General features: G+C 35.9%; 2 protein-coding genes across 2 annotated transcripts in view; both read right to left on the reverse strand.

Annotated features, from left to right (window-relative positions):
- Positions 1 to 7,070: 7,070 nt before the first annotated feature.
- On the reverse strand, positions 7,071 to 7,748 carry LOC144975835 (uncharacterized). The gene has a single exon (XM_078920025.1). The coding sequence runs from the start codon at positions 7,746 to 7,748 to the stop codon at positions 7,071 to 7,073; it is 678 nt and encodes a 225-aa protein (XP_078776151.1).
- A 5,195-nt stretch (positions 7,749 to 12,943) lies between these two features.
- Positions 12,944 to 24,739, reverse strand: part of LOC144975836 (ubiquitin-like modifier-activating enzyme 1) — a 54,409-nt gene continuing 42,613 nt past the window's right edge. The window contains exons 18-25 of the mRNA XM_078920026.1: positions 23,984 to 24,058; positions 23,284 to 23,476; positions 21,499 to 21,680; positions 21,088 to 21,174; positions 19,365 to 19,469; positions 17,976 to 18,059; positions 15,173 to 15,273; positions 12,944 to 14,504 (exon numbers count right to left, since the gene is read on the reverse strand). Of these exons, the coding sequence (XP_078776152.1) occupies positions 14,366 to 14,504; positions 15,173 to 15,273; positions 17,976 to 18,059; positions 19,365 to 19,469; positions 21,088 to 21,174; positions 21,499 to 21,680; positions 23,284 to 23,476; positions 23,984 to 24,058 (966 nt within the window). The 3' untranslated portion in view covers positions 12,944 to 14,365. The remainder of the gene's footprint in view (positions 14,505 to 15,172; positions 15,274 to 17,975; positions 18,060 to 19,364; positions 19,470 to 21,087; positions 21,175 to 21,498; positions 21,681 to 23,283; positions 23,477 to 23,983; positions 24,059 to 24,739) is intronic.

Genomic DNA, 24,739 nt, shown 5'->3' on the forward strand with positions numbered 1-24,739 from the left:
TTTTCTTCCTTTTTACTGGCGCTGATATAACCTAAATGTGTTACAAGCGCCGTAAATTTAGGGTAAAACCCTTAAAAACTAACAAACAACAAATACCATTAGTACTACTGCTACTACTACTACTACTACTACTACTACTACTACTACTACTACTACTACTACTACTACTACTACTACTACTACTCCTACAACTCCTACTACTACTACTACTACTCCTACTACTACTACTACTACTACTTCTACTACTACTACTACTACTACTACTCCTACTACTACTACTACTACTAGGCTGATGCTTTTACTACTACTACTACTACTACTACTACTACTACTACTACCGCTGCTACTACTACTACTACTACTACTTCTACTACTACTACTACTACTGCTGCTGTTACGAATACTATTACTGCTACTGTTACGAATACTATTACTGCTACTACTACGACTATTACTACTACTACTACTACTACTACTACCGTTGTTACGAATACTATTACTGCTACTACTACTACTACTTCTACTACTACTACTACTACTACTACTACTACTACTACTACTTCTACTACTATTACTACTACTACTACTACTACAACAACCACTACTACTGCCATCACAAATACTATTACTGATGCTACTACTACTACTATTACTACGACCTCTACCGCTACTACTAATAATAATAATTATAATATGACAATTATGTTGACTAGTACTAGTATTTTCTTTTCTTCCACTTTTTCCGAATTTTCTTTTTTTTTAATACTTTCTGTTGGAAGGAAAATTATTAGAAAAGCGTTTGAAATATTTATTACATTTAATCAATTTAGTCCACATTATTTGGTTAAAAAACATTCTAGGTTAGTCCACAAGCAATGCGAGTTGTTTTCCCACAGGAAAATACACAGGACTGGTATACAAATGATTTTAAAGTGTATGGAATAATTAATCAACTTTGAAGAATGGTGATTAATGTTGCATCGGGCGTGAATGAGCTTTTTACAACCTATTGACAATTGTTGTCTGAAAACACCCTGAAATATCGTTGGATTACAAAATAATAAATAGGACTTTAGAATCTCTGCTGATTGTAATGATATTTCCATCAAACACCAACTAGACTATAATCCATATTATCATTGGGTGCTGTCATCCTTCATTCTTTATTTGTCTCCAGAACTTTGATCAATCATTTTATTTTATGAGCATTACAACATACCATCTATAAGAATAGCTTTTAATTTTAATTCTGGTTCTTGTTTTTTGTTTTGTTTTGTTTTTGGGGTTGGTTTTTTTTTTGTTTGTTGGTCCAATTACAGTAAAGTAATCAGGGGAAAGTTGAATATATGTCCATTGCTACCGACACCAACAAAAGTGAGTGCAAGGTCTTCTGGATTGAAAATTGTACATTTTGTTGGCATTATCCGTTTCAGTTATCTATAAAATTTCTGTAATTGTTTTGTTTTGTTTTTTCCTCACTTTAATTTCATGTTCATGCCTTTATTTGGTTAGTGAAAACATCAAGACATACCGATTGACTGGTTAGAAACAGACAATGATGATATCTCTGTTTTGTTTTTTCCTCACTTTAATTTCATGTTCATGCCTTTATTTGGTTAGTGAAAACATCAAGACATACCGATTGACTGGTTAGAAACAGACAATGATGATATCTCTGTTGTGTTTGTTTTACCTCTTCCCCCTCCTCACATCGTTGCCCTCACCAGTCAGAGAGATATATCAATGTTTTGTTATACTTCATGTCAATAGTACCTACCACGTGTTATAGGTGAAAAGAAAGCAATTTGAAGGCCAAAGAGCAAACGGCATATCTGTCATTTTTATGCCAGGCCGTAACTTTTTTTAAAACCTTATTTTTGCTATGTCTATAATTTATTTTTTTTTCATAACGGTTTCTTTTGACTCAAAAATTCAATTGCAAAATGTTTTGTAAACATCAAAAGAGATCAAGATGTCAAAGACGCGAATCCAATTTGATTTGTAATTTTATATCAACTTTTTGCCATCATGAAAAACACCATAGAGATCTTATAATTTCGGGATGCGAAATGAGCAAACAAAACAAAGAATCTTTTATAAAGTTTTGATAAGATTCAAATTATGGCTGGTCTCATATCAGCCTTAAAACCCCATACAACCCCCCCCCCCCCCCCCCCCCCAACCCCAACCCCTTTCCCTCCATACATCCCACAGACTGTAAAGTTCTGAAGTTCGGTATTGTAGCTTGGCGTGTTTTGAAATTGTTGAAAGTTCCTGTTATCACTAAAATGTTCCATCTGAACGTTGTTGTTTTTTACATTTCTATCGTTTAGATCAAATATGTTCCTTATGTTTCGTTTAACTTCATCATAATTTATTTTGCATTGATTACAATTTTTTTATTGCATTCAAAACATCTTGATTTCAATTTTATTTTAATGTTTCCCTCATTTGTAATATTAATAAAGTTTCTACTCTAAACATGACAATACACAAGGACTTTGTTCGTCATTTATTATTTTGAATGTCAGTGGTGGAAGTTAGCGATAGGAAAGGTCTTCTCTTCCTCACTCCCTCCCTTCTGATGGCTATATGGATTTCTCATCTCGTCGTTCTGGGTGGGCAGTAGGTCACTTGCTATGTCTTCTATCCCCCTGTGCCTGTATCTCTGGATGGGGTTCCTGACCTCCCATAGAGGGCAGGGAGGCACTTATTATGTCTTCAATCCCCCTATATCTGTTTTACAACTTGCTTTCTGTCTTTGTCTTGGAATGAGATTATTTGGTTTTGTCCTGGCCCTGACTGGGGGGGAAACAGTCAAATATATAGTTAGAGTTTTGGGAGATGAGATTTTTTCTCCTTGTAAATCTTCTCTCTTTCATGTAGGTACTGTTATTTATTTTTATTTTTTTTAGTGTCTAAAAAGACTCTTTAATTTATTTTGGCCTACAAAAAAAAAACAAAAAAAAAACAGTGGATCTATTAAAGAAACCCCAAATAAAAAAAAGATGGCGTTGGCTGGGTCGTGTGGTCAGAATGGAAAAAGGGCCACTTCCCAAGACAGCCCTGTACTGAACAGCAGATGGGAAGAGAAAGCGGAGAAGACCCAAAAAAACCTGGCGAAGGACCATGGAGTAAGAATTAAAAGGAAGCAGGCCTGTCCTGGAATACAGCCACCGGAAAAGCAGCCGATGGCAAAAAATGGAGATGTCTGGTGGATGCCCTATGTGCCTCAAGGCCCGGAGAGGATTAACATTTTTTTTTATTTTTAACATATGAGTGTATTCCTCTTAGTTGGATCTTGTGCTGGTGTCTGGGTTAGACATTTAGTGATCTCAATGTACACTGATAGTCTGGCAAGAGTTTTTTGCATCTCTTGCTGCCGCAATGCGGCAGCAAAAAATCGCAAAATATTTCTGCGGCCGAAATATCAATACGAGTCCTAATTTTTTTTGCAAAATCTGCATTTTAAAATTTTTGTTTTTTTGTTTTTGCAAATTGTGCTGTTTTTAGCTTGCAAAATTTGGGAATTTGTCTTGCAAAAAACTGCAATGTCAGGGTAGTGTTCTGTTGAAATCTACACCTGTTCCCTTTTTGAACTAATTCCCCTTTTTTAGTTGTCATTTTAGAAAATTTTCACTCTCATTTTCTTCCTTTTTACTGGCGCTGATATGACCTTAATGTGTTGCAAGCGCCGCTAAACCCTGAAAAACAAACAAAATATACCCCTATATATGCTTTCTGCGATGCTTTCTGTCTGTGTCGTGGAATGAGATTACTTGGTTTTGTCCTGGCCATTGCCGGAGTCTCGTCTGGAGGGAAACAGTCAATGTTTGCTTTGGGAGGTGATATTTTTTCCTTGCAAATCATCTCGCAGTTATGTGCTATTGCATGGTGTTTTTATTATGATTTGTAAGCATTTGAGTGTATTCCTCTTGGTGTGATCATGTGCTTGTGTCTGGATGAGACCTTTAGGTGATCTCAAACTAAGTTCACTTATATAGTGTGCTTTTGGAATCTACATCTGTTCTCTATTTGAACCATTCCCTTGTCTTGCTTTTGAATTGTGAATCTTGAATTTTTACTGACGCAGAAATGATCGAATTGTGTCGCAAGCCCGTAAAACCCTCAAAAACCAAAAGAAAAACAACTCTCGTCGTTGTATGAGATGACTTGGTTTTACCCATTTCTTGACTTAAGTCTTTCTGTGTGGGTCTTTTGACTTCTCATGGTAGGTAGCAGGTCACTTGCTGTCTTCTATCTCCCTGTATCGTTTTCTGAGTTGCTTTCCGCCTTTGTCATGGAATGGGATTACTTATTTTTGTCCTGGCCCATGCCAGAGTCCTTGGCTCAGAGGGAAACAGTAAAATGTATAGTGTAAGATTTGGGAGGTGATATTCTTTTCCTTGTAAATCATCCCTGTTATATTTTGATCGTTATATTTTTTGTTATATATATAGGATTATCATTTATCATTATCATTTGCTCATACCTTGGAGTTGTTTTCTTTCCTGGCCCCTGTGGCGGCTTTGCTATTCCTTGTCAATATCTATTCTGGCAATGAATAGCAGAGTTGTTGCTAGGGTCTAGAGGGAAGGTGATTTGGGGGTATGAGTGAATAGAGTGATAATGATAATCCTATAGTTGTAAACATTTGAGTGTTATTGTTATCCACTTAGTGGAAGCTGGTGTCAGGATGAGACTTTAAGGTGATCTCAAACTAAATACACTGATGGTATGTTATTTCAGATCTTTACGTTCCAATTTCACACTATCAGCTTACATAGAGACCTCCTAAGTCTCATCCTGACACCAGTACAGGATCCTACTAAAGGAACACACTCAAATGCTTATAAATTATATTAAAAACAAAAATATAACGATCAGTACATAACAGACAGATGATTTACAAGGAAACAAAATATCAACTCCCAAAACTAACACTATGCATTTGACTGAAGCAATGACATACAAGCAATCTGGAAAAAGAAATAATAAGATGGGGGATAGAAGACATAGCAACAGTGACCTACCTGCCTGCAATGGGGGAGTCAAATGACCCAACCTATGGCACCATAGATTTGTTTGACAAAACCATCACAGAATGAAGCAAAATTTCAATGTTCTCCTGTATGCGTTGATTTACACACTGTGAGTTTACCAGTTCTTCAATTTTGCATTGTGGTTTTCTACTGAGCCAAATCTCTCAAATGTTGCAGTCCAATTCATTGTCGTTGAAGGGAGGGAAGGTGATTTTGGCGTATGATTGAAAAGAATGATAAACCTACCATAGCTTTGAACATATGAAGAACTGAAGAAGTGTGTATGAAAGGTGTGTTCCACTTAATGGGACCCTGCGCTAGTGTCTGTTGCTTCCTTCGAATGTCTATTCCGTTTTCTTGCAAACAATTTACTCATCAATTTGGGTGATTTTGTTTCACAATAAATTTTTACAGATAAAGCACTGTTCACGAGTCAACTGTCTTTCAGTGTTTGTATTCAGCTACAGATATGAAGATGACAACAATGTAATCCAGTTGTATAACATAAGTCATGTTCAATTTTGTTGCCAATCGGTGCTCAAACAAAAATGTTAAAATTGTTTCCTTGGAACCAGATTTCTGACGGTCTTCTGGTAGATCCAGGAGCAATCTATCTCTTTATTTAGAACCAAGATTGATGTTATGAATGTACAGGGTGTCCCAGAAGTTTGGAACCAATAAGAAAATAGTTTACGGAGAAACAGCACAGCTAAGCACGGGATGTTAGCAAAATTAAAGAGAAATAATTCAAGTTTTGTTTAACACAAACCAGAACTCGAGAAAAGACGTAACAGTAACATATTTTTAACGATTTTAAAACATACATTCTTAATGGATTTCAACGTGTCCACCATTTTGTGTCACTCAATTTCTCTCCAAGTGTTTTTGAACATATATTTGCTGACTGATGAAACGTTAATTCTTCCTCTCAGATCTGGCAGGTCTGTCACTTTCACTTTTTCATTTCTGTAGACCCAGAAAAAAAAAGTCCATCAGTGTGATGTCAGGTGAACAGATGGCCATTGATTGGGCTATCTCTGCCAATTCATTTATCTGCAAACTTGTTTAAAGCTGTAGGACAAACAAGCTCCAGTGGGGAGGGGCACCATCCTGCTGAAAAATGATATAGGTTGGAGTTCTAAATGCCAGCAAACATATTATTATTCTGAAGATCGTGATATGTTTCAGCCTTTATTGAATGTTCAGAAAAGAAAACTGGTCCGATGCTGTGGTCGACCATAATGCCACACCACATGTTGAGTTTTTGGCTGTTGTAGTGTTCCCTAAAAGTGCAAGGATTTTCAGGCCCGCAGATCCATGAATTGTGCTTATTTAGTACATGTATCCCAGAGGCATGGAAGTGACGTAATTGTTAAAAACTACTAGTTTTAGAAATATTTCATTATCGTTTAGCTTGTAGTGTTATACATTGTTAATATGTTGTGTTGCGAGCTTTAGTAACATTTTGTTATTTATTGTTATTTTGCAGTTGTTACCCTAAAAGTAATTTTGTCAACTGAATAAAGTTACAGTGGTGACCCCGACGTGATGGTTCATGTACCTGAACAGGTTGATCAATGTCACAGTGTGCGGGTTTTAGTCTGTCGATTGAGACTGAGTCTTCTTTGTGTCCTACTTGTAGTTTGAAAACTTTGTCACCGGTTTCTAGAACTCTATACGGTCCTGTGTACGGAGCCTGGAGTGGTCTTCGATGTCCATCATGACGTATGAACACGTATTTAGCTTTGCTGATGTCCCGTGGTACGAAGCTTGTTGCTTCTTTATGCGTGGACGGAGGAACTGGACGAAGTTGACCCACTTTCTCACGGAGGTTTTCCAACATTTCAGGAGTATTGGTGTTGGGATCCGGACCAGGAACAAAGTCTCCAGGTACTGTAATAGGTGCCCCATATACGAGTTCTGCCGACGAGGTATCGAGGTCTTCTTTTGGGGTGGTACGTATACCTAACATCACCCAGGGAAGTTGATCAATCCAGTTTGGTCCTAGTTTCGCTCGAACGGCTTCCTTCATGCGGCGGTGGAAACGTTCAACCACTCCATTTGCTTGGGGATGGTAAGCTGTTGTTTGTTTGATTTGAGTACCAAGGAGTGTGCACACGTTTGACCACAACTGTGAAGTGAACTGTGGTCCTCTCGTTTGTTGTGTTTGCCTCCTCTCATTGTTGCATTAATGGTAGCTCCGGTGGACATAAAGTGTTTGTCTGCCGCTTTGGCCAGGTCCCGGAGGGTCGGATAATCCTGTTGAGTTACCAAGGATTGGACTTCTGCTGGTAGTTGGCGTAGAAAAACTTCCTTAAAAAGGAATCCTGGTTCTTGTCCTGGAGGGACTATGGCAAGCATTTTGTCCAATAGTTCGCTTGGTTTGGAATCACCCAGACCACCAATGTCTAAGATGCGAGATGCGGCTTCTCTTTCAGAAAGTTTGTAATTGTCTATGAGTCTTTGTTTGAGGGTTTCATATTTGTTAGTGCTTGGTGGGTTGGTCAGGATGTCGAGAACTCTGGTGGCAGTGTCTTGGTCGAGGGATGCTGTGACATAACTGTATTTAGTTACGTCAGCTGTGATTCCTTTAATTGTGAATTGTGCCTCGGCCTGAACGAACCAAATTTGAGCTCTTTGGGGCCAAAAGGTTGGTAGTTTGATGGACACTGCGTTGGCTTCATGGGTATCCTGATTGCTTGGCATGTTGAAGGAAGGGTGTGTTCAATCCTGACGTCGGGGTCACCACTGTTCCACAACGAATAAAGTTACAAGCTTGTGCATAGTTTCATAAGTAAATTTGAGTCGTTTTGGCATGTCATTGTTTTTTAATTTGGGAATGACGAAGTATTTTAAATGAGGTACCATACTAGACAATTTATGAATTTTTTAATGGATTTTTCTTACTAGATTCATAAATCATCCTGATAGTGATAGTCATGGAAAACACTTTTTAAATTTTGAAAATCCATACATAAATAAGAAAATGAGAGCAAATTCATTTTCCAAGAACTTAGAATTTTTTTGCTTGATTTAGAATTTTTTTGCTTGATGTAAGAATATGTTTCAACTTTGACGTCATGTAACTAAATAGATTGATCATACTTGTGAAACACATTTTTAAAGCAGTGACTAGATAAGTAAAAGATAAGATTTGAACCTGACACAATTTTTTTCCTCAATCTGTTGAAATTCCCCCAAAACACTCGTGAAAGTAAATTAACATAATGATCATACAAAATGACATGTATTTCACGTCAACGGGTAGAGACTACTCCAGGGAAGAGGTCCAATTTTTTTCAGACATTTTCTTCAAATGGTCTTTGCAAAATAAAGAAGTGAACATCAGGAAACACGCAATAGGCTTCAACATTCATGACGTCACTTCCCTCGTAATGACGCATGGTAACTTAGTAACTGGCTCTAAACTATCGGAACAATGGCGGACGCCCTTATGAAATATTTATCCAACGAGCATAAAAGTGTACCCAGAGGAGAAAAACATAATAAATACGATCTTGTTTTAATTTTTATACATTCTGATCACATGACATATATGAAAAGTTCTAGCCAACATGAAGAATAAAAAGTACCGATTTTCTTTGTTTAGAACCACGCTGCTCGTCGTTGCTGGGAGATGTGACATCAGACTATTGAATCCAATTTTGCACATTGGTAGAAAAATAGCTAAAATTAAGAGCAAAATAATGCAGAAAGAAGTAAAATATAAATTATAGGAAACCAGACCCGCTCAATTCGAAAATCGTCTTAACTTTTTGGTAAAGTCAATATTTCCTTCTCAAAATTCAACAGGAAATCATGAATGATCAGCACAATGTTCGAACCAGCAGCATAAGATAATAACTCATATAATCCCAAGACATCATGCTTTTACTTCCGCAACGTCTGTTTTCACTTCCATGCTGCTTTATGGACTTGTCTGGGAATTATATTGCTTGGTTTTGCCTTGGCCCTCTCTGTGATCCTTAACCGATAGGTTGCAGTAAAATGCATTATTCTTTTTATGGAGGATGATTTTTCCATTGTAAATCGTCTCTTTTTATGTTAATAGGGGCAGACCTGCCAACCTTCTCAGTATGAAAAGTGTATTCTATGATCCTAAAAAGTGTATTTTTTAGCAAAACGTTTATTTTGTCCGCACATGCGGAAAAAAATGCGCACTATACAAAAGCTAACACCACACACCAAAATCAAAATAAATCATCAGATTTGTGTGGACGATACAGGACAGAAAATCCCTGTCTGGGCACAGCCATTAAAAAAAACTGTAGAGAATTTTCATTGAGTAATAATTATCACATTTGATTACACTCTTTGGTAAATGTTTTGTTTAAGGGTTTTACGGCGCTCGCAACACATTTATGTCATTCCAGTGCCAGTAAAAAGAAAGAAAATGGGATGGTGAATAAAATTATAAAATTAGAAGTAAAGGTACCCAAGAAAAAAGAAAGATAAAGAGGAATGGTTCAAATAGGGAACAAAGTAGATTCCAAGAACACACTATCAGAGTACTTGCTTATAGGGGCCCTACACTATCGGGGGTTTTTTTACTGAAATCCCTCTGAAGTCCCATTTGGAGGTCTGATTGATGATTTCATTGGCCCTACACGGACTGTATGGACTGAGGTGTGGCTAAAGTTATGTAGGTTTAACATACTATTTTATCGCATGGAATTGAAGCGAGTTCACACTTTCATCTACTTTCTTTGGTTAAAGGTGTGTTACAATGGCTACACGAAGAAGAAAGTGTTTTTGTGCTTTGATAGTCTATTCTGTATTAAAACGAAGAAAGTCAAAAGAAATAGGTCAATATGGACGAAACAGTGGCTTCATAAAAGATATAATTTCACTATCACAAATTTATTGCAAGAACAGAGATTATACCCCTGAATTATTTGCGTTTGGATGAAGACACATAGCTTCATCTCTTAAATAATATGGTTTCTCAGTTAATTGCAAGAGAGGACACGAAAATGAGAGCAGCTACTTCTCCTCATGAAAGATTGACAGCGACACTAGGCTTTCTGGCTAGAGAGAGAAGGTATGAGGATCTCAAGTTTGTCATACGTATTTTACCATAATCTTTGAGGGTGATTATTCCCGAGACATGCAGGGCTATTTCACAATGCCTTGCGAAGGATTATATGCGTCAAGCGAGGCTCAAACGGGACCTTCCGTTTCATACCACTAGACCACATAGCCGCACAAGGTGGTATGAAGGTAGGTAAAATAATATTTAGTTATTTAGCCAATTTTAATGATATTGTCCTGAATTAGAAAATCTGCCCTATTGCTTCCCTGCACCAAAGTCTAGAGATAAAATGCAATATACTAGCGTCCTATGTTATGGGGAAATGTATAAGGCATGGAACTGAGAATGAAGTGTTATCATTTGGTTATTGTCCAAGAGACACACAGGACTTGACTTTATGTCTCTCATCCCGATAGAGATATTGACAGCATGGCTAAAGAGATTAAAAATGATTCATGGTTACCAATCCGTTTCAGTTTATGACTTCAGAGACTTATTCTGACCCACATGCACTCTATGGAATCAGAAGAATAGAGTAATTCTTTTTAAGAGGGGTTGGATTTCAATCGTAACAAAAGTTAACCAATTTGTAGTTCATCCCTTTGCTCACACATTTAAATGATTGAAAGGAGATTTTGTGCCAGTCAAAGCCTTGCGATTCATTGAGCCAGAGCTCTTCACAGTTTCTGTAGATCTAAACTATTTCTTTTTGTTTTTAAGGGTTTTACGGCGCTTGCAACGCATTAAGGTCATATCAGCACCAGTAAAAAGGAAGAAAATGGGATCGTAAAAATCTCTAGAATTACAATTAAAGCACCCAAGAAAAGGTGAGACAAAGCAGAACTGGTTCAAATAGGGAACAGATGTAGATTCCAAGAGCATACCGTCATTGTACTTAGTTTGAGATCACCTACAAACCTCATCCCAGGCCCCTAATAAGAGGAATACACCCAAATAACATATAGTATGTAAACAAAATATAATACAGTGCATAACAGAGAGATGATTTACAAGGAAAAACGAGCTATACATTTGACTGTTTCCCTCTCAGCAAGGGCATCCAGCCAGGGCCTAGACAAAACCAAATAATCTCATTCCAAGACAAAGACAGAAAGCAAGTTGGAAAACAGATAAAGGGGGATAGTAGACACAGTAAGAACCTCCCTGCCCACTATGGGAGGTCAGGAACCCCACCCAGAGATATAAACTAAACGGACCAGCTACAATCTTTCTTACCTCATGAAAGTCCCCATCAAACGTTGTTAGATAGTATGCAGACCCTGGTATAACAAAAATATATTATATAATGCAACAATGCAAGACGCAACCCAGAGAAATTGTTTATGACTGAAATGATGCAAACGTGCAAAGCAAACTGGTGCGCGTTTGTGTATCTTTGTTTATCAATCAGCGTGTGTGTGTGTGTGTGTGTGTGTGTGTGTGTGTGTGTGTGTGTGTGTGTGTGTGTGTGTGTGTGTGCGTGTGTGCTTCTTGCGTCTTTTATGGAAAAACCAGCCAATGTAGGTCTGTCGCAATGACAGTTTTGTGTCACTGAGTCAGTTGGGGTTGGGGGAATGGAGGGAAGTTATGCGAAGGAAACAGATTTCTTTCCAATAGGGATTGTTGATATTATTTTTTTCAAATAATAAACGAATAAAACCCAAAAAGTACATTGTGCTTGGTATCAAACTCATGGTAAATTGGACGGTGGACACGAATCTGGCATTAAGAAAGCTAAATTAGTCACTTTTTTGCATTTCTAAAAATTCAACATTCCCCTTCAGTCCAACGGCCACCTGTAAAAAAAAACTAAGCATGCTTAAAAATCTCCAGCCTCTGTCTCGGCCTCGAAACCTTCATCCCGACCGAAGGAAATTCACCCTACACCATGGGTTTTTTGGCCTCAGTCCTGCTGGAGACCACGACTCATAGTGTAGGGCCCCTATTAGAGATCACCTAAAACTCTGTTTGTTTTTATTTTTAAGGGTTTTACGGCGCTTTCAACACATTTAGGTCATATCAGCGCCAGTAAAAAGGGAGAATATGAGATAGTAAAATGTTATAGAATTACAATTAAAGCACCCAGGAAAGGGTAAGACAAAGGGGAATGGTACAAATAGGGAATTGGTGTAGATTCCAAGAACATACCATCAATGTACTTAGTTTGAGATCACCTAAAAGTCTCATCCAGACACCGGCACAGGCCCCCACTAAGAAGAATACACTCAAATGTTTATATTATAAATTCAAACCAACAAATATAATAATAATACCCACACAATAGAGAGATGATTTACAAGGAAAAAAATATCATCTCCTAAAACAATAACTATACATTTGACTGTTTCCCTCTCCGCCAGGGTATCCGGCAAGGGTCAGGACAAAACCAAGTAATCTCATTCCAAGACAAAGACAGAAAGCAAGTTGGAAAACAGATATAGGGGGATAGAAGACACAGTCAGTACCTCCCTGCCCACTATGGGAGGTCAGGATCCCCACCCAGACCTAAAAGTCTCATCCAGACCAGCACAAGATCCCATACTAAGAGGACCACACTCAAATGCTTATAGAATATATCCAAAACAGAAAACATAACTAACAATACCTAACAGAGAGATGATTTACAAGGAAAAAGAAAATCATCTCCCAAAACTAATACAAAACATTTGACTGTTTCCCTCTCAGCTAAGGACTCCAGCAAGGACAGAACCAAGCAATCCCATTCCAAGTAACTCGGAAAACAGATATAAAAGGACAGAAGACCCAGCAAGAGACCTCCTGCCTACCATGGGAGGTCAAAGGACCCCACCCAGGTAAATCTCTGTCCATCGACAAAAAGACAATAAACTCAAGTTTCTTAACATTTTATTATATTGATGAAAAAGTTTGAAATTGATTATATAACAATGAGGCCAAAATGAGCAACAATTCCCTCCCTACTTTTTTTTCAGCGCATCAAGGAATAATATCTGATGCCCTGTATGAATACAGTCAAGGCGATAGCAACAGAGAAGAGAGAAAAGAAAAAAAAAATCACAATATCAAGGGGGGGAAATCTAACATTGTAATAATAGTCCTTATCTCAACAAATATAAAATTGCCAAACTTAACAGTGAGTTATATCAACTTAGATACAAATAAATAGACAGAAACAAATTCCTATGTAGACCAGTTGCATACAAATATCACACCTAAAACCAGTTCTACTTCATCTAAACTGACTCCACTATTGTTAACAATATCATATGATTATCGAAATAGAGCAATACAAACTGTTCTAGACATGGACACACTGTGGTCAATATGACTCGTTATCCCTTATCTCTCTTCTTACCAACCTTTTTCCAGATTGCCCCCAAAACCTCACAGCTATCCAACATAAACATTGTTTTTAAGCTCTAACTCTACAGGAATAACTATGTGTTATATATAATGTCGTTGTATTAAGTTCCTATAACTACAACAAAAATTCTTCAAATTTTGTGATGTACAAAAGAAATGTGAACTGTAAAAATGTTGGTTGCATTGTGAAGACTGTAACAATTTTGCTCTAGTTGGTAAGGAGAGGGTGTGAAGGGGGGTCACTCTAATCTGACATGATAGAGAGAACGCTAACCCTACTCCAACATCAAAGCATTGAATTTCAAGCCACAATGTGGTGAAAACAATAAAACATCATGTCGGGTTGAGAGTCAAATCAAACCCTTCCTGCTGAGAATTAAATATGAAATAAATTTTCATTGCGGAAGATAAACCATCTTATAAAATAGCACAAATTATAAAATTGCTCATGAAAATCCCTCCATTCCTATTCTCACATTCATTGACTTAGACCATTGTAATGATTAAGGCTGGATTGTACAACTACTCTATCATATCTAGCTTGAGTAACTAAATATATATGTTGTATATACATGGGCAAAGACCTTTTAACATTCAAAAACTGATCGCATTATAAACATTCATCTATAGTCACTTTTTAAAAAAACAACTGTTTTTTAATATATTTTTTTAAAAAGAAAGAAAACCTGAATAACTTTCCTTTAGAATATTGATATAAGCTCACAGTACCAAATTATTGCAAAAAATTGCATTTTGTCAAGTAAGTAAAAATGAAAGCCAAATGGATTTGGCAGAAATAGATATAAGATGAATTGGCCATTCCACACAAATAATCCGCCTTGCATAGTCAATCTTTCCAGTCTCACAATTCAACCGTTCATCAATCAAACCTTGATACAACAATGACATCCACAACAACTACAACATTCTACTTGGGCAGACTGTACTTGACATAGGGCACCTCCACATCCTCATCTGATTCATCATTACAACAAATCTCCAACACTAATGCTTTGACGTGGGATGGAATCTTTTTTTTGGAAACCTTCTTCACCACTTCAGACATTCTGGATGAAATAAGAAAAAAAATATGATTTCTTAATGATTCCAATAGGCCATTGTTAAATTATAAATTCAGTATCATACCCAGCAGTCCTAACCATAAAACCAGTCCAAGGCAAAGGAGCAGGGAGGAATCATTCCTTCAATACTGGCATCCAACTTTTGCTTACAAAAATCAATTACACTGAGTTGTTTGTTTTTTTAAATTTTAATAATCATCAGTAAAGTGGTTGGCATTGCTTTGCATTTCTAATATTTTTAAGTCTTATTTTACTCAGGGATGGAAATGGCAAATTAAAAATAATCTGAAATCAACTTGCACACTGCCTTTTTTACAAAACTGATGATTAAGATAAGAAGAAATGGTTTTACATTTGTTTTTTTTTTTTTTAGAAAGTCGTTTGAGATCGTGTAATATCCAAGCTTAGTTGGAATGTGTTTATCAACCATCCGGGATAGATGCTTGTAGAAGAGTACCATGCTACCTCTGTGTTTGTAACTTTACTTGTTGTTAAGGTGTTGCTAAATTGTCTTGTCTCTTTTTTAATTTCTGTATTGTTTGCTTTGTTCCAGATAAGGACTGTTTGGGGTTTTGCTAAGATATTCTCTGTTTTTGTCTTACTCTCCATTATGATTTTATCATGGACTCTTAACCAAGCTTAAGATTACTTACACTAAGCCCATCCTCTCTTCTCGTTTTGCTGGCTGCATGAAGAAAGAAAACAGCATACAAACTCCATGACTAAGCATGGTAATTTCCAGTTTGTGTTCTCTCTGTGGAAGAAAAGATTGCATGGCATTAATAGTAAAACATAAAGGGCACTGATATTACATCTGAACAATTCTCTTAGTCATTAATGTAGGTATAGCCTTTTTTAAATAAAATCATTTGTTTCTTTTTCATCCCATATTAAACAAAACAGATTAAAATAAATTTCTTTTCAGATTCCAATTCAGAAATGAAGAGGAGAAACATTTATTATAAAAATTAGTTGCCGTCTTACAAATTCTATATATGTGCCTGTTTATAGTTTGTGTGTTTTGTTTGTGTGTGTATGTGTGTGTGTGTGTTTCTGTGTGTTGGGGGGGGGGGGGGGGGGTTGCTTATTTGTGAATGAGTAGATCAGATTCTGAATGCTAATCTATAAGATAATTATAATGATAATAAAGAGATTTGCTTTTCTGACACCAATCAACTTTGAGGTCTACTCAATTTCTGTTTGTGAGAAATGTAATCCTTTATGAATGGTATTCTTCATCGACTAAGATGTCTCATAACAAAGGATTGAATGAAGCAGATATGAGCTGATAAATCAATAGATGGCACACTGTGTGGAATCAGCGCTATTTTAGTTGGAACTCCCAAGGGACCAATAACCCTCCCTGCTAGCTACCTGCGTGAGGTCATTGGAGTTCAACTGGTATCAGGCAGTGCCGTGTCCAATGGGGGCAATTATGGATATTTATGATCTTATAATATGTCTGTATAGCGGGAGAACAATAACAGACTCTTTCACTTTATTATTTTGATTTGAAAAATCTGTTGTCTTTCTAAACATCAGTGAAAATTTGATATTCCTGTTGTTAATAGTTTTCTTTAAATATCACAAATTGTGGATCTAATTTTAAGCGCTTGTAAATTATGGTGCACTTAAATAAAAAAATTGTTATTCAAAACTCAGCGGCAGTATCTCAAGAGTTTTAATAAATATCAAAAGTACATATATGCATCTATGTTCCTGTGCATTATTATCATATTGGCAGTTGATTTTCTTGATTTATTCATGGTTTTGTTTGTTCTGTATATTTTTTTACCACTTCCATTCCTCTCAAACAGTTGTGTTGGTCATAACAGTAAACTGATATGATTTATGTCTTTGTGTGGTAAAATAACTCATGAAGATAAGATTTTATTGACAAGTAAAAACTAAAAACCAATATTGTGTATGATTTCAATGTCTCAATTTACTATCAATCTGCCTATAAAGTATGACCTCTTTACAAGAAAAATTCAATCACCCAACAAGTTTACTGGACATACCACAAATATTGCAGTATCAATCATCAATTACAACTAACACTAAGCACTGGTACAGTTAAATCAAATGAATTGCTCAAACAGACGGACACAGTATGTGGACAAAAGAGGATTCAAAATTAAGAGGGCATATAGTTTAGTCTAAGTAGCGGCCTCATTCTCCTTATCGACCAACTACATTCAAAACGAACACACTGTCCATACAGGTTATATAGAATCATCTCCTTTCTTCCAAGAATACACATTTAGTCATTATCTTTATAAAGTCATCTGATATACCATTGAACTCCAGTCAGTCAAATTTAGAGATAAAACAATTGAATAACAATCAGAGTCAAATCAGTATAACACCACAGGCATACCATAGCAGATCATTTCATTTTTGGGAAATCACTGCCATATATATCTGGACGCTTCAGTCTATAAAAAGTTAACACATTCACTTGTGCACAAAAGGAGAGCTTGAAATTACATTATATTACTTATTCAACATGCAAAAGTAAGAGTAATTGAGATGGATTTCAAGGACCCTAAACATTGGCTCCTATCTATATGACACTATAAAGTCGGCATTTCCTGAGACAACCACACAAAAGCAGTATACATCTTCAAACAATAATGCCTAACATTCATAAAAAATGTAATTTTGACTTGAATCGTAAGGGATTTAAGTATAGAAAAAAGTCATCAAGCCATTGAAAAGTTGGCTTTCAAATGTGTCCAAAACTACATAATATTTAAATCAGTTAAATGCTTTAAAAAATAAGATTAATAATATTTTCATCTAATGGTTTATATTTTATTCCTAAACTGATATTTGGACATAATTCATGGCATGGAATACTGTGCGAGAGAAAATGAAGATCTCACCAAGTCATGCCAAATAAGAATTTTACAATTTAAAAATTCATATCTTTTAAGATTTTACTGCCCGGACAGCAAAACTTGGCATGTGTCAAGATCATCATTTTTACTTTACAATGATGCTTGTTTCAATCATTTTCTGCTGCTGGGAATTAAATTATTAATATGCAAATTACAACAAATTAATTTCATTGATAGCTCAAAAACCACTAACTTGACACCTCTCTTATGAGCAGACTTAAGAGGATGCATTATTATCAACCATGGCACATGATGAAAGAAACCCTTGCTTTGCTTGTGGTGAGGGAACAATTTTCATATTCATGTTAGCAACTGAGCAATACCATGAAATATTGCAGCAATTAAATACCATCAGCGGCATCGCATCACAGATTCCCCCTGACCGCTACCTGTTCTACCCATGGGCTGACCTCACTAATGGGGTCAAGTTGATCTAGCACTAAAATACCGCTCAGAGGGGAAAATGCCACGCAGTGGGCAGGACACAAATGGCAAATCAGTTTAAGATAACATTTTTTCAACCAAATGCAAATTTAAAAATAAGCTTGTTTACCTTAAAATATTCAATAAATTCGTGAAGAGTCATTTCTCCCTCTACCTCAAAACGATCCCAGAGTGTGAACTCATTCTCATAATACTGAAATAAAATAAAAATGGTGAGAAAAATGAATATATACATATAAACAAAACTTGTATAAAGCGATAACATAATACCATCTGAAACACATACAGCACAAGTAAGGAAGAAAATGGGGATATACAAAAAATTCTAGATTTACAATTAAAAGTTCATGAGAATAAATACAAAGGGGAATAATTCAAATAGGGAAGCATCTAAAAGTCTCATCCACAAGCACATGATCCCACTAAGAGAAATGCACTTAAATGCTTACAAATCATAGGATCATAGGCCTATATTCAAAGCAAAAAATATAATAGTACATAACAGAGAGATGAGTTACAAGGAAAATACAGACCACTCCAGATAATCGCAATTCGTTTAATCGCAACATCTCCCAAGAAACAAAATTAATTCTATATGAAAGTCTCTGGTTAATTGCAACAAACTTCGGTTAATCGCAACAAAATGTTGACCTAAAAAAATGGCAAATTCAAGAAATCAATCAAACAAAATCTCATGATTAAATTTCATAACGGGTGAAATCATGACAGGTTGAAGAATTGAGAGAGAGCGGGGTTTAATGCAACACACCCAATCGTATGAATGTTAAGAACAAAAGAATGAAAGTTAATCCAATCTGAACAAGATGTCGGCTTGCATCAAAGCTGCTTTTGCTTGTAAAAATCTTTACAGGGCTGCCATAAGGTTTTTGTTTCAATCAAACAATTTTTACAACAAATGGTTTGACTTTACATGTTTATAAACATCTGGACTGAGCAAAAAAAAAAAAAAGCAAACAAACATACAAACAAAACAGACGACCCTTGCTGCCTTCTCAAGGAAATGTGTGATGTCAAACGCAAAGGAAAATGATGGAATTTACAGCCATAAAAAATTTAAAAAATAAATAAATAAAAACAAACCAAAAAAGAAACAAAAACTAAAATTAATGAGGCTATGGACGGTTCAAAGTCCATGTAATCTCAGATGGAAAACAATGCAATAGTGGACAGGGAAGTCATTTCAGTTAATCGCAACTTCAGTTAATCACATTTTCACTGATCCCAAGGAGTGGGCTGTAATGTAATTTCCAAAAACTCTATAGGCGTCGACCATTTCAGTCCTAGCCAAAGACTCTGGCCAGGGCCAAGACAAAGGCAAATGAGATAATTCCAGACAAAGACAGAAAGCAAATTGAAAAACAGGTGAGGATAGAAGACAAAGCAACTGACTACCCTGTCCTCTATTGGAGGACAAAAGACCCTTCCAAAAAGCACATACTGTTACAAGTTTAAAAGGAGAAATAAATAGCACTCTTACTTTATTCTTGACAGGTGGGATTGGCTCTGAGAAGGCAAAGAAAGGAAGAGCCAAGTTTGCAAATCCATTCTTGAATGATTCAATGTCCTTGTGGCCTTGAGCAATCTGTCACACAAGACAAAAGTTTCAATACAAGTATAAATATTCTTATCCAAATGTCATTAAATCTCGGATCTTACACAGGAAAACAATTACATAGAATACAGATGGTGATGATTGCATTAAATTTGTTTTTAAATGAATCAGTATTTAAGCACATCTTCAATAGAGTACACAGAACATATATTTCATACTAATACACTTCAACAGTCATGATGTCACTTCCCTCATAATGACGCATGGTAACTTAGTAACTGGCTCTAAACTATTGGAACAATGGAGGATGCCCTTATGAAATATTTCTCTGACGAGCATCATGTTTTTACTTTAATACATTCTGTTCACATGACATATGAAAAATTATAGCCAGCATGAATAATAATAAGTACCGATTTTCTTTGTTTAGAACCATGCTGCTCACCGTTGCTGCGCAACGTGACATCAGACGATTGAATCCAATTGTCTGAGACAAAACGGAAAGGGTAATTTTTATACTTGTTTTATTTTTGTTTTTAAGGGCTTTATGGCGCTTGCAACACATTTAGGTCATATCAGCGCCCGTAAAAAGGAAGAAAATGGGATAGTATAAAAGTTCTAGAATTACAATTAAAGCACCCTAGATAAAGTAAGACAAAGGGGAATGGTACAAATATGGGATAGGTGTAGATTCCAAGAGCATACTATCATTGTGCATAGTTTGAGATCACCTAAAAGTCTCATCAAGACACGAGCACAGGATCCCACTACGAGGAATACACTCAAATGCTTACATTATAAATTCAAAACAACAAATATAATAACACAAAACAGAGAGATGATTTACAAGAAAAAAAATATAATCTCCCAATACAATAGCTAAATACTTGACTGTTTCCCTCCGAGCCAAGGACTCCAGCCTCGGCCAGGTCAAAACCAAGTAATCTCATTCCAAGACAAAGACAGAAGGCAAATTGGAAAACAGCTATAGAGGGATAGAGGGAGGTCAGGAACCCAACCCAGTTATACTTGTGATCCATCACCCAAATCTGGCACTTATGCAGACTAGCTAAATCACTTGCTGAACACTGCACTCGGTCCAAATCATGGTTTTGGTTTTGGATTAAATCTATTTGTACCTTTTGATACCTACAGCCTACACAACTTTTCTTACACTTATTACTTTGCCAAACATTATGAAAGTGATTTTTTTTTTTTAGGGGGGGGGGGGGTTAAGAGAATTAACGCTTATGTTTGTTAGTTTTTAGGTGTTTAACGGCACTTTCAACACTATGTAGGTCATTTAAGCGCCCTTTTCTAGCTTTTATCAATTTTATCGGCCTTGAGAGGCCATATCTGCTCAGTCGTGTTAATACTGTTGTAACAACATTTATCTTAGGTCTCTTACAAAACTTTAAGTTACAACACACCATATATATTTTATAAATATCATATTCAAAGAAAGTAGAATATAGCAGGCTTTTAACACCAATGGAAAACTAGTAATATTATAATACCAAGATAAATATATATATATATATATATATATATACACTATATATAAGATTTATATATACCATATATAAGATTTATATATACCATATATAAGATATATATATAGATATATATCAAGATAATTTAGACTTGCCTTGATGAGTTCCAGACAGACAAGGCCAACAACCATACTGGTGGTGGTAGCAATAGCTGGAATGATACGGCCAGCTATCAATTTACTCTGTCAAATAAACACAAAAAATCAGTGGTGAGAGAGAGAGAGAGAGAGAGAGTGAGTGAGAGAGTGAGAGAGAGAGAGAGAGAGAGAGAGAGAGAGAGAGAGAGAGAGAGAGAGAGAGAGAGAGAGAGAGAGAGAGAGAGAGTTGGAGAAAGGATGACTCAAAAGATTCGTCTTTGTGATTTGTCCATATAATTATTTTATTTTTTTTAATTATTCTAAAAGTATGTAAAAAGACAAAATCATAAGTATGATCATTCAACATAATTCCTGTCTTCAGTTACCCAAAAAACCTTTTTATAATTGAACAAAAAAATAAGTACAAACCTTGTGCCTGTCAGCTTCTGGGATGCTATAGTTGTTGGCCCTGAGATTTGAAGCTGCCACAATGAAATCCATGTGAAAATTGCTGTCATCATCTTTCTCAAAATCATGTGGTGCTAGACGGAGTGCCTGCAACTCAGAAGGCCCAGGCAGTCCTTTTTGGAGAGTTGTAAGATCATCAGGTCCTGCCAGATAACAATAAAAATAACATAAGTTTAGTAATTTGGAATGATCTAATGATTGACAAAATACTTACTATTTGTATAACATTGTTCAATGATAGGTTCAATGGCATAACATGTCTATTTAAACTTTTAACTTTCAGCTTTCAGTTTATTGTCCTTATTGATACATTTCACTTTCTTTTAAAAGTGTCATCCCTATCTTAAGGCCTGCTGCGATAGAAATGCTTGTGGGACAATCCCTCCCTTTTAAAATTCAAAGATCACATGAAAAAGATCTTTGCATCTCCATTAACCTTTGATTTGAGCAGTCAGCAAAAAAAAAAGAGAGAGAGAGGGAGAGAACTAAAATACAGCACCTGCTGAACCATTTGCTTGGTTCAAATGTTAAATTCTTGAAGTAAATTATCCTTAAATATTACCATAAAAAACAAAAAACAAAAAAACAAGACTTTAATGATGGCGAAAACAAAATGTCAACCAATCTGAGGTTTGATGGTCTAGTGGTATGACACCCACCTACATTCAGGTAAGTCCCAATTTCAACCCCACACTGGACGGCACAAAGTAGAGTCCAAATGACCAGCTCTTTAGTCACATTCCCTCACTGTACTCAGGTGTAAAATGAGTATCTGGCTGGTATCAGCGTTTTCTCTATCAAGAAAATATTGTCTCATCCTACATGTTGCTGTTGGCTTGAGACCCTATGCAAAGCATTTTCAGCCCTTTAAATGAATTTTGCACTAGTTAAAAGCTCAAATTTTTTTTTTTTCCCATCTTTTTCGAATAAGTTTAAGTTTACCATATCGCAATCCTGTTGAACACACAGGTCCTTTTAGCCACTAGCACACATGTCCTTTTATCCACACCACTAAGGCCCTTTTAGCTACGCCCACACAGGCCCTTTTATCCACTAGCACACAGGCCCTTTTAGCCACTAGCACACAGGCCCTTTTAGCCACTAGCACACAGGCCCTTTTAGTCACTCCCTTAGCAATTTTCTCTTCTGCATCAATCTAAATAATAACAAGTAAAACTTTGAAACTTAATAGCCCAAACAGAAGTTACTCGTTTCCTGTCAGCATTGTCATTAGTGGCATTTATTTTCTTGAGGTCTATGTGAGAATAGCTCCCTTTTCTTTTCATCTATGTTTTCTTGCATTTCAGATAACATATTTTTCTCCCCCAAGGTACACCCTGCATGACAATTTATGTCCTTGAATGACTGCCAAAAGTTGCATTTCTGCAGAAATACCGGTATTTATAAAACCACCTTTCTGCTGCAAAATAATCCAAATTTCATAGATATTCTCGAGCCAGAAACTGAAGCCAAAAGCATTCTTTAGCTTAAAACTGTAAAAGTTAATTGCTATTAACTGAAGAACAGGGTGCTAATTTATCACAGGAAACTTGCAGCATATCTAATTTAATGTCCAGCTGCCCAACCATCAGCTCTTAGTCTACATACATGGCAGAAAAAATAACATATTGTGGACAACAATACGATTCAAACCAATCAATTAAATGCACTACTGGAACAGATAGGGCCAGGCCCTTAAATTCTTGAGGGCTAAATGTCAATTAAAGTTAAAGATAAAATTCTCACCACCCGCTGTGTTGGAAGAGGATGCTATTTCCGAGTCTGTCACTTCAATCTTGACCCCAGATTTAGGAACAAATTCTGGCACGACAATCTTGTCCACCATGGCCTTCACTGCAGCTCTGTCTCGGACATGAGGGATGCCAAAAATTGCTGCTTTTAGATTAGCCACAGCAACAATATAATCCAAGTGTAATTCCTGACATGATACAAAAATATAAGGGACATCGTTATTAAATTTTCTCTCTTTTTAAACAAAATTATTAAAGGAAATAACATCATAATAAGTGTGAATTATCACCTTATAAATGATAACTTTTTTTTAGAAAATACAAAGGTATAGTATAAGACTTTTTTACATATATATGTATGTCATTAAAAAGCTTCCTTATCTTTTAGAAGTCTTGTTTGCTATGGGATTGTGTGGGACTTAGCATTCGGTTGTTTACAACCGGTTATAGCCTTTGTTTTGAATGTATTTTGTGAACATTTGAGTGTAGTTGGGTCATGTGCTCGTATCTGGATGAGACTTAAGGTGATCTCAAACAAAGTAACAGCCTCTCAGTTTTGGATCATTGAGCTAATTATAATTTAACTAGCCCAGAAAAAATGGATGAAAACAAAGAGCTTTACAAATTTACTCAAACAACTCATATTTGTAAGAGGTAAAAGCCTATATAAAAATACAGACAATTCTCTTATTTACCTCATTGGAATCAAATTCGAGAGGCTTTGGACATCTCTTGGGACCAGACCAAAACAATGCTCCTGAACTGGTGGTCTAAAAGTAGAAAGTGAAAAATAACATTAGAAATGTGAGGCTTGTTTTTGGGTCGGAAAGTAGAGTGAAGAGAAACAAAAATTTGAAGGGGTTGAGTTGTTTTGCTTTTTGTTTGTTTGTTTGTTTGTTTGTTTGTTTTTCAGTCTGAAGGTAAAAGATGAAAAGAAGGGAAAAAAATAATAATATGAAAAAGTTAATAATAATAATAATAATAATAATAATAATAATAATAATAATAATAATAATAATAATAATAAATGCAGTGATTGTTTTTAGTCTCAAAGTAAAAGATGAAAATAAACTAAACAAAAATGTGAGACTTGTATTTCGTCTGAAAGTAGATGGTGAAAATAATTAAAAAAGAAATGTGGGGTTTGTTATTGGTTTGAAAGTAAAAAGTGAATTGAAACAAAAAATGTGTGGTGTGTATTTTTGGTCTGAATATAGAAAGAAGGTCGTGTCAGTGGCGGGAAATGAACATAATGAGAGTCAAATGATTATAAATTAAAATAAGCACCCAAGAAAATAAAAGTAATACAAATGGGACGAGTGGTGACTGAAGCTCACCCTAAAAAATATGGGGTAAAATGAGTACAGAGTTTTAAGGGCAAAAGTGATATTTACTTATCTTGTAAATAAAGATCAGGGCTTCAACAAATATTAAATGGAAAAAGAAATAAA

The sequence above is a fragment of the Berghia stephanieae genome, chromosome 6 (assembly GCF_034508935.2).
Source record: "Berghia stephanieae isolate SIO BIC M18660-M18661 chromosome 6, UCSD_Bste_1.3, whole genome shotgun sequence".
Classification (NCBI taxonomy): domain Eukaryota; kingdom Metazoa; phylum Mollusca; class Gastropoda; order Nudibranchia; family Aeolidiidae; genus Berghia; species Berghia stephanieae.